This window comes from Temnothorax nylanderi, unplaced genomic scaffold (assembly GCF_030848795.1).
Source record: "Temnothorax nylanderi isolate EJ_2023f unplaced genomic scaffold, tnyl_v1.0 TNYL_tig0242_pilon, whole genome shotgun sequence".
Lineage (NCBI taxonomy): Eukaryota > Metazoa > Arthropoda > Insecta > Hymenoptera > Formicidae > Temnothorax > Temnothorax nylanderi.
In genome coordinates this window covers 92,047-103,421 of record NW_027249304.1, presented here as the reverse complement: position 1 = coordinate 103,421, position 11,375 = coordinate 92,047, and the positions used below count along the sequence as shown (strand labels likewise).

The 11,375-nt window shown below is 33.0% G+C and overlaps 1 protein-coding gene and 1 long non-coding RNA gene across 2 annotated transcripts; one reads left to right on the top strand and one right to left on the bottom strand.

Moving 5' to 3' along the window:
* Positions 1–1,516: 1,516 nt before the first annotated feature.
* LOC139779797 (uncharacterized) lies at positions 1,517–3,515 on the top strand. Its single transcript, XR_011720005.1, has 2 exons — positions 1,517–1,848; positions 3,288–3,515. It is a non-coding gene; the product is annotated as an uncharacterized lncRNA (long non-coding RNA).
* Positions 3,516–6,789: 3,274 nt separating this feature from the next.
* On the bottom strand, positions 6,790–9,129 carry E(r) (enhancer of rudimentary). The gene is made up of 3 exons (XM_071718273.1): positions 8,906–9,129; positions 7,911–7,998; positions 6,790–7,116 (listed from the first exon to the last, which is right to left on the bottom strand). The coding sequence occupies exons 1-3, from the start codon at positions 8,906–8,908 to the stop codon at positions 6,896–6,898; spliced, it is 312 nt and encodes a 103-aa protein (XP_071574374.1). The 5' UTR covers positions 8,909–9,129; the 3' UTR covers positions 6,790–6,895.
* Positions 9,130–11,375: the final 2,246 nt, after the last annotated feature.

Genomic DNA, 11,375 nt, shown 5'->3' with positions numbered 1-11,375 from the left:
CAATTCTATAAAGCCAATTAAAAGATCCATCGAAAAACGATAATGTCGGTAAATCATACGGCTGCAGAATCCCCTTAAGGGGATCAAGTAGAAGTAAGATTCAATGCGTACAAAAAAAGATCCATCGAAAAATTATTTTAGTAATGCAAATACGGATGCAGAATGACAAGAAGAGCAGCAACAGTAGTTGCCGAATCTTGCAAGAGATGGCGAGCAATCAAACAAGGACAGATGTCATTTCGTTAGACAAAGACAGATATAGGGAAAACAAAATTAGAAAGGTTGACATTATCGACTTCGAGGAAGTTCGCCTGTCACTGCAGGATCCCCTTAAACGGAAGGGATATATCGACAGTGAGAGATGTGAATGCGGCTGCGAGTGTGAGGATATACACCACGTGCTATTGAGATGTCAAAAATATGATGAGCGAAGAGCTGTTTTGGACTCGGAATTGAGAGAGGCCGGATATACTGAGGAGATCGACGTTTATCGGCTTATTCAAACCAAGAATTGGGACGTTTTGTATATTATCTTTAAATTTATCAGGTCTACGGGCAAAGTGATTTAGTGCTTGTGCTGCTAATTTTTGGGACTAGACTTTATGTGCCAATTGCCTTTGTGCACAAGGCACCTATTCGTCCTCAACCGAGAACACCAAGAAAAAACCCTGATAGACAGATGTCTAAAAGAAATCGTAAAAACGACTAAGAAATATCTAAAAAGAATCTTTAAAGCAACTAAAAAGATGTCCAAAAGACAAACCTAAAAGAATACTGAAAGATATCTATTATTAGGCATCTTTCAGCCATATGGATAACGCTTGAAAGTCGGCAAATATCGGGTCTTGAGCCAAACTTAAGCCATCTTTTCGCCAACTAATCGCTTTCACTGAAAGATATTTACTCATATAATAAATATACAGATTATAATAATTTTCATTATTATATTTACTTACAATTACTCTCCTACCTACTATTAAGAACACAATTATAATTACTTACCTTACCGAAAAAGTTAATATATAGTTATCCCAGATAGCCAAATCTGTTCGAACAAATAATGCCAAATACTTGCTACAAATTTTGGTTTCAGAAATGGTACAAATTTGCATCAAAATTTGTTTTATCAAATGTTGTCGACAAACTGCTAGCAAATACGTATCAAAACATGCGTACACAATTGACGCCAAATTGATACCAAATATCGAGCAAAGCTTAGTAGTCCCTGATAACAAATTGGCATCAAATTGCCGCTAAAATTAGTTGACAAAACCTAACACCAAATTAATGCCAAATATTGAGCAAATTTTGGTGACAAAGCTTGAGAACAAATTGACGCCAAATACCGAGCAAAGCTTAGCAACTACCTGATAACAAATTGGCACCAAATTGCTGTTAAAGTTTGTTGACTAAACCTAACGCCAAATTGATGCCAAATATTGAGCAAATTTTGGTAACAAAACTTAAGAACAAATTGACGCCAAATACCAAGCGATGTTTAGGGCGTTTCATTCAGATGGCGCGACACGTGAATCGCCACTTTCAACGCGCCCCCACCTCCTTCCTCGCTCTTGTTCAGTGTCATGGCCGCTCTTGCTGCGTTTCTTTGGACGAGACGAGTACGTTTTCCTTCTTTCGTAACTGATTGAGCTAAGCGGCACGTATTCTGGAGACCAACCGAGCGAGATTCGACTTCCCAAGGAGAGCTCACCGCCAGGAAAAGGAAAGCTTGAGAGAGGATTGAGGCGAGGAGTCCGGTCCAGCGAGCAGGGCCCTTCCGATATTCTCATTTGGGACGCCATATTGGAAGATCGACATTGATCGTGGTAGTACAAGGGGCTCTGCAAGGTTAATTCTCGTCTTAAGATCTGGAATTGCTCTCATTCTTGTGGCTCTGGTTTATATTCTAGCCCTAGAATTGATCTCGTAGACAAAAGCAGAGGCCCCCCTATCTTTTCTTTTCTTTTTTTTCTTTTCTTTTCTTACTTTGATTTCAATCAGTAATCCAGACTCCTTAATTCCGCCCTGTACGATCTGGTTAATTCTCGTCTTGAGATCTTGGAATTGCTCTCATTCTTGTGGCTCTAGTTTATATTCTAGCCCTAGAATTGATCTCGTAGACAAAAGCAGAGGCCCCCCTCTCTTTTCTTTTCTTTTTTTTCTTTTCTTTTCTTACTTTGATTTCAATCAGTAATCCAGACTCCTTAATTCCGCCCTGTAAGATCTGGTTAATTCTCGTCTTGAGATCTTGGAATTGCTCTCATTCTTGTGGGTCTGGTTTATATTCTAGCCCTAATGTAATTTTAATATATGCATTACAATTTTACACTGTCAAATAATAAATAATATCGTTTGATAATAATAACAACAGTATAGATAATAGTAACAATTTTATTACTTGACTTATTTCATTCTATTTTTGACAACTCGTATATACATTAATTGTGGCTAAGGTCTATACTATGTCATAGTGTAGATCTTAGCTACATTTCTGGCAAGTCAGTCCAAAGTATGCGGCTTTGTTCTCTATCCTTTTTATCTGTAGCAATTTTATTTCTTTTTATTTTTTAATTATTTTTTATGTATTATCTCTTATGTATCAGGTTTCTGAAGAAGACTAAGTATATAAAGTCGAAACGTAAAACGTTAATTGTATTTAAAATTTGTTTAATTAAACGAGATTTTGTTTTTAAATTTAAATTGATGACCTTTTTATAACTCGAGAAAATCAGCCAGCCTTCCATCCTATAAGTTTATTTTGTACTGTTAGTTTAATTAATTTAGTTATATTTTTTTCCATTAACATTCCATTTGTTATAGTGATTGTGCAGTAGAAAATCTGAAAAAATAAATGTTTTTAAAAAGTAAAGATAGTAGGTATATATTTTGAAATCTATGTATTTTATGTAAACATAACATTTAAATTTATTTGCAGTTTATTTTAGAACATGCCAAAAAACACCGTTTCATAAGCTTTCTAAGAAAGTTAAAAGGCAGAAACTGAATGTTGAAGTTGTAGAAGAACTCAATTCAACAGATTCTTTAATTGAATTCGATCAGTCGCATATTCAGCAAGCACATGCTTCCGTTAAAAGCCAAAGTTCCGTAATACCAGATTTTCTTCATAATCAAAAAGAATCTGAACTTTCTCATTATTCTTAACTTTTTCATCATTCTGAACTTCCTCACCATTCTGAATTTTCTAATAATTCTGATCATTTTGAGTACTCTGAACACTTTGATTTCGAAAATAACGATAATTATAGAGATATATTTAACATTAACAGACACACCGGCAACAATAACGAGGCTCATTCAGATGACAACGATGATAATTCTGAAAACTGCGAGAATAGTGATGAGAATAAAAAATATTCGAAATGTTTCGTGAAAACAAGAGTTATAAAGAAGAGTTATAAGAGTATAAAGAGTTATACTCTTATAGTCTTAAAGAAGAGTTATAAGAGTATAAAGAATATGTAATATTATGTAATAAAATGTTTCATTCTACTTGCCGTTTGAATCTGATTAAGGCAAAATTGTAATATTAGTTTGAAATAGAAACAATTTAAAACAATTTAAAATACAAGGGAAATGCTTTAGTTTTATAACTATCATATTCTTGCAATATTAAAAATTTTACATATTCTTTCTTTGATTAAAATATTTCTCAAAATAATCTTGGAACTGTTGATGAAATATCGTGTATTTGTTTATCTGTAAAAGTTTAAAGTTTTGTTTGAATAGTTTAAAAGTTTTGTTTGAACGGTTTAAAAGTTTTGTTTGAACAGTTTTTTTCTGCTGTATATTAATTTCTATTACATCAAACACTACAAAATTCACTTCGGTTGCTTGCACCTAAATGATGTATATTATTCTTTTGTTATTTCTTTCTGACAACAGTACTGCATTATTCCATCGTAATCGACGAACTATGCACATTGTGAACATTTGTTTATTTCAATTTTGCATTCTTGCAAATAATAAATCGTGTTTCAAGTTTGAACTAGTTGTTTAAATATGCACGGTAGTTATTATTGTATGATTAAAGAAAGGAAAGTTAGTAGTATTAGGCTTATAAGAATATTGTTTTAGATGCATTTTCATAGAAATTATACTCGTGTTTTCAGTAAGATTCTATAAATCCTTCTTATACCGGCCAATGCATTATCTGCGCACGGAGTATGTGTTCCAGGCATTATATAAGATTCTCGAGTGTTTACAAATATTGTATGTGCTGTTGACAAAGTTAAATGTTTGCATATGTCAGTAAATTCACATTGTATAACATTTACTGTAATTAATATATAATTAATTATTTTATTGCCACCGTTAGATTTTATAAATGTCTTATAATGTTTTATAAATATAAAGATTTCTTTTAACATATGTATAAAATAATTTATTGTAAATCAATAAAAAATTATATGCTTTTTATAATTTAATGCTTTTAATTTTCCCTAAAAAAATATATTTTAGTATTTATTAATGGCTACGTAACAAGGCTTGCTGCAATTTGGCGTCAAGCTGTGTCATCAAGATTTGCTCTGTATTTGGTGCCAATTTGCTGTTAAGTATTGTTCTCAAATCTTGTTTGATATTTGATATCAATTTGGCGTCGGGTTTTGTCTACAAACTTTGATAGCAATTTGTCAACAATTTGCTGTTAGATTGCTGGCAAGCTTTGCTCGGTATTTGGTGTCAATTTGGCGTCAAGTTCTTTTGTCAAAGTTTGCTCGCAATTTGGCACAAATTTGCTGTCGAGCTTTTGTTGGCAAGCCTTGTTCACAATATGGCGCAAATTTGCCGTTGAACTTTTGCTGTCCTGTTTTGCTCGATATTTGGCGTCAATTTGGTGTCAAGTCATGTACACAAGCTTTGCTAGCAAAACACAAGCGTATTGCAGACACAGATCGCACCGAATTTGTCGACAAGTTTTGCGCGTATTTGGTGTCAATTTGGTTACAATTTGCTGACAAATTGTTTACTGGGTATAATTATACATCTATCTAATTTATTAATTTATTATTATTCTTATAATTTATTAATAATGTCTTCTCCATATTAAACCTGTTACAGATTCTTTATGGATGTGCGCCTTAGGACCTACCCGGACAAAGTTGAATAGCTGCATAACCATTTGCATAAGGAAAATTATCTAATTGCATTTCTATCAAGAGAAAACGCGAGTAAAATGCGATTAGATATTTTTTATGCAAATGGTTGTGCAGCTATATATTCAAGTTTGTGGACTGGATAGGCCCTAAAACGCATATCCATGAGGAATCCATAAAACGTCTAGTTAACATCTATTAGTTATCCACCAAAGCTCCATAAAACGTCTAATTAACATCTATTAGTTATTCACCAAAGCTCCGTTAAACATCTAGTTAACGTCTATTAGTTATCCATCAAAGCTCCATTAAACGTCTAGTTAACGTCTATTAGTTATCCACCAAAGCTCCATTAAACATCTATGGTTAATCTCTACAACGTCTAAAAGAGATCTATCAATACGTCTAATGGAGGTCGAATGGAGGTGTGATATGCGGAACTATGGATGTCTAGTAGACGTCCATGGGAAGTTACATGGATGTCTAATGGAGGTTTTTAATCTCCATGATGAACGTCTAGTGGACGTCTATTGCAGCTTTTTGTTCTGTGTGGGAAATCTATTTGTTACTAAAAAGTGTTGGCTGACATCATGGCCAAGATAAAATTGTTAATTACAAACAAACTAATTGGTCACAAACGTTAAAAACTGACTTACAATCAATCAAACGATTTACAAACGAAATACACTTAGAAAAATTAAAAATTATCAAATTTATTAATGTCTGTCTAGCTTTATAGAGGTCAAATTTTTCAACTGTGTACGACAGCTGGCTTCACGGAGATCAAGACAAGGCCAAGCTAGTACAATTCTAAATAGGTTTCAACTTAACACGTGAAGCGAGGTCCACCCCACACCCCCATGTGTAGCAAGGCGAAACAAGATCCAAGCTAGTACAATTCCAAATAGGTTTTTGTTAAATAGTACAGTATATATTTTAAATTTCGCGCACTTTTACGTCACACTGTTCAGAGGATCGATTGTGTATCTTGAAACGAAATGAAAATTACAAAAGTGAACAGATTTATTAGATTTCGAAAAATAAAATCGTAGATATTCTAGTGAATTTCCTCACTTTTGTAATTTTCACCTCAATCCAAGATACAATCGACCCCCAGAAAACGCACATGGAACTCGATTTTTAGATGAAATAATTATTTCCCAAACGTTGAAAACATTACAGACGTGTTTTCCAAATAATTTCACGTTGATTAAAAAGAAAAAAATGTTTCTAAAATTGTCTGCTAACTATACGCTCAATTAACTTTTATCAATTATAAATAAACTATTATTTCCTAAACTATGAGAATATATTCCTAAATTTGCCCAAACAATTACAATAATAAAAAATAAGAAATATCAAATATGAATTAAAGCCAGTGCAATTCACAAATTAAAATTAATTTTGTTAATTATACCAGCTTTAAATCACGAATCAAAAATTATGAATTAAGCCTGTGTAATTCACGAATCAAATTTTAATTATGAATTAAAGCCTGTGTAATTCACAAATCGAAATGGATTTGTGAGTTAAAGCTTAGTGTAATTAATAATTTAAAATTGATTTGATTTATAAATGTTTTAATTACCAGTTTCGCAACCCTGCTTGAATAAAAAAATACTTTACATAAAGAGAAAGGTATAAAACGTAATTACTATATCAAAATATAATAAGATATCGTAAATTATAGATTTATTACAACAAATAATATATAGATGTTTAAAATTATCTTATATAAAATTATATGAAACACACACGTATACATGTACTTTATATACTGATTATTCTCCATGTCCTGCAGCTCTACGCAGTAGTACATATATCTTTTCCTTGATCCAATCCTTATTATAGGGAGCATAGGTATTTGTTGATTTTTGATACACAAGACAGGATAAATCCGTTAACTGATCAACGAAATCAAATAATTGACTAATGTCATAAGTGATAGTTGGAGTGTTTGGATTTCGTCTCTTCAGATGTTCTTCATAAATTTTACAAACACCTGTAATAGTAAACAAATAATTAAAGTATGTAAAAATATTATAAAAATACATATGTATGTATAGAATACATTTTGATTCATAATCATCTATATACATAAAAACAAATGTCTGAAACTGTACAGGGTTGGGTACGTCCCTACAAAACACCCTTTTAGACCCCTTGGGGTAATAAAGTATCCATTATCTATAAAAACAAATGTCCTGACTGACTGACTGACTTATCAATGTCCAACCCAAACCCTTAAACCTAGAAACATGAAATTTAAAGAGTATGACGTAAGCACCCACTAAGATTTTTAGAAATCTGACCCCTAATGGGATGAAAAGGAGTAAAATGTGTTCACGGATTCCTCAATATCTCTTAGGCCTGATGAGATTTGACTTGGTTTTTGGTTACAAAGGTTACCCATACAAATGCTTAAAAACACAATTTAGGATTTTGCCCTAATCGACCTTAGGGCAACCTAAAGGGGCAAATCTAGATTCGGGAGTAAATTATAGAATCCTTCACAATCTTCACATACTGTAGCAAAGCAAGGATATCAAGCTAGTAGATCATATAATACATAAAAAACGAACTGCATTCTGTCGTAATATATTTTTTCTATTTTTAATACTTATAGTATAGAATGAATTCACTGTATGCTGTTTAATATATGCAATTGATGTTTTTATTCAAAATATATACAATAATTATATATATCATGCATAATTAAAGAATTAATATCTCTTATTAAAGTTTATAACTTAAATTTATAATGTAATATTATTATAAATTATAATGTAACATTACCTTCCATGCATTCATTAATGCTTTCATAATCAGAATATGTTCTTGTTTCAGGTCTGTCACCAGGTTGTACTAGTAGTATTGTATGAGACTAAAATCAAATAAAATAGAAGTTAATAATAATATAAACTTAATATACACTATTGATCATGAATTATAAATATTAATCGATTAAACTTATGCCTCTATTGTCACGTTATACTTATATACCATGTCTCTTGATGAAAAATTAATAAGGAAGCAGAAAAACTCCAAGTTCTTTAATGTTACAAAGATACCAATTGAAATTCATTACAGTCAATATTATATAAATAGCTATGGTTTCTTTCTATACTTATAGATTTGCCTATATTATCACTAATTATAATATAGAGTTAATCGATAAATCTGGAATAATATGATTTGCCATTATATATAAGAAAGGTTATCTTATTTATGAGATATTATCACTATCAATATACAATATATAACATACGAGCAATATAATATATAATATACAAGTTTTCCTTTTTCAATTATTCAATTATATGTATAATATCAAATAATTAGATTTATTTTTCTTATTTAAATTTAAGTAAAAATCAAGATCATTGATTTCAAACTAGGCATATTATTCTCTTGAGTTTCTGTTCAGTATTCTGGTCAGAGTAGTAAAAATAACAGACTATAGAAACATTCGTGATTATTAACATTACTATGAAATCATATTTTCAACATTTTTCGTAAGTTCATCGAAATTAACCATATTTATGTATCTCGTTCGTCTTTCAATAACAAACTACCAATAATCTATTTATAAATATAGAAATTTTATAATTTCGAACAATTTGAAAATACGGTATAGGTTGAATCCCATTATTGTCATATATCCACAATGTAATACAAATACAGATGCAAGAAAATTTGTTACAATGATAATGTTAAGAAGACACATAATTGTATAATAAAGTTGATTTTCAGAGATAGACATATAATGATGGACAAACAACTTTGCTTACCATTTTTATTTATGCGCTATTAGCGAAGTATCGATCATAGAATGATTAATCAGCAATTCTCGCAGACAGCGATTCAGATAATTTGAAGGACTTGAAAGCTAGAAAGAAATCTGTCGGAATTAAACGCGAGCAAATTACATTATACAAGTGCAATTGTCGACAAATAACATTTCCTAGATTCTTCGATAATGTGTTCGTCCCAGAAGTATGTACCATGTGTGTTAAAGAAAAAAAGCCTCTCAGCCTGCCCTCTGAAGAAGCATCTTCAAACTAAATAGAATGATGGGAAGAGAAAGGCCCGTATTCATAGGTCGGTATTCAAAGTAGAGAGAAACCTCAGGGGGTCAATCATGAATCTTTTCCCCTAGGGTGAAAACGTGAAAAATGAAAAATCTCTCTTTCTATTGATGTTAAATAGAAAGAGATATGGCGTTTTCGATTTGCTACTCGACCCGACTCGGGTCGCATCAATGGACGTGGAATACATACATAGATATGTATGTATTCCACGTGAATGATGCTAGAGTCCTGTATACATGATGCGACCCGAGTCGGTTTGAGTCGCAAATCGAAAACGCCAATAGTCATATAAAATTTTTCACTTTCCACGTTCCACATTAATACATGATTGACCCCCTGTTCAAAGTCCGGCTCGATTCTTGAATTTATTCGCAAGAGAAACGTATGCTACGTATGCGCAAATGTTGTTCTTAAGGTCAATCCAGACAAACTTGCATAGCGCATAAACATAAGCATAAGAGAATTGATTGGTCCATATGCATGTGCATAAGGAAATAGACCAATCCGTTTCTTCATGCATATGGTTATGCACCTATGCAAGTTTGTCTGGATAGACCTTTATTAAGCCTTGTGTACACGATACTAGAAATCGGTCCGAGTTTCGGTTTAAGCCAATCAACTTGCAGCTCTTACAGAAAAGCAGCAGTTTTATTGGCTTAAACCGAAACTCGGACCGATTTCGTATCGTGTACACAAGACTTTTACAGAAAAGTTGCAAGTCGATTGGCTGTCACATAGCTTTTAACCAATCAACTTGCAACGCTTCTTGTAAGAGCAGAATTTTCGCATACGTTTCTCTTGCGAATGAATTCAAGAATCGAGCCCCTATCTTATATTTAAGATCGTCTTAATTATATCTTTAGATGTTGTACGACACGTTTCATTGGCTACGGAGTATCTAAAGATGAACTTAGGGCCTCCGCACAATAAAAAGTGTCTGAGCAGAATAGCTGACTTATAATTTCAAGACAGTGTTTTATGCTTTAAATCTTTGTTTTTAGCAACGCACAATACTGTCTTGTGTCTCAAGTCTTAAACGAGTGTACAAAGTGTCAACATTGTAAGACTTGAGACACAAGACAGTATTGTGCGTTGCTCAAAACAAAGATTTAAAGCATAAAACACTGTCTTAAAATTATAAGTCAGCTATTCTGCTCAGGCCCAAAATATAAGGAACAAGGAACAGATATTAGCGATTAGAAATCAAAAATCAGGAATAAAGCTGGTGTAACATTTACTAAGGGCCTGAGCAGAATAGCTGACTTATAATTTTAAGACAGTGTTTTATGCTTTAAATCTTTGTTTTTAGCAACGCACAATACTGTCTTATGTCTCAAGTCTTACAATGTTGACACTTTGTACACTCGTTTAAGACTTGAGACATAAGACAGTATTGTGCGTTGCTAAAAACAAAGATTTAAAGCATAAAACACTGTCTTGAAATTATAAGTCAGCTATTCTGCTCAGACACTAAGTCTACACGTCCACCATTAATCGGGTTTAATAACATCTAGTTATAAAATATATTCCAGCGTTTACACGTTTCCTTACAACCAATACATCTCTTCGTCAACGGGTGTAGAGTAATGCTGAGAATTCCCACTGAGCGCGTCACGCGTCGCGTCGTCTGTCGTTAACCAATCAAAACATCCCATTTTATTACATTACTTGTGACGGGATGTTTAGATTGGTTAACGACAGACGACGCAACGCGTGACGCGCTCAGTGGGAACTCAGCCTAAAGCCGGTTCTACAATACGTTGCAAACGATGGCAACTGCTAGTTGAAAAGTGTTAGGCTGAGTTTCCACTGAGCGCGTCACGCGTCGCGTCGTCTGTCGTTAACCAATCTAAACATCCCGTCACAAATAATGTAATAAAATAAGATGTTTTGATTGGTTGCGACGAATGACGCGACGCGTGACGCGCTCAGTGGAAACTCAGCCTAAGGCGCGTCACGCGTCGCGTCATCTAAGTTAACCAATCAAAACATCCCATTTTATTACATTACTTGTGACGGTATCAAAATGGGATGATTTGATTGGTTAACTCGTGATGACGCGACGCGTGACGCGCTCAGTAGAAACTCAGCTTTATTTCCACGTTGCGTTTGTCAATTGCGGTTGTCAAAAGAGAGTTGGCAAGCTTTTAACTTTTTTGGTGACAGTAAT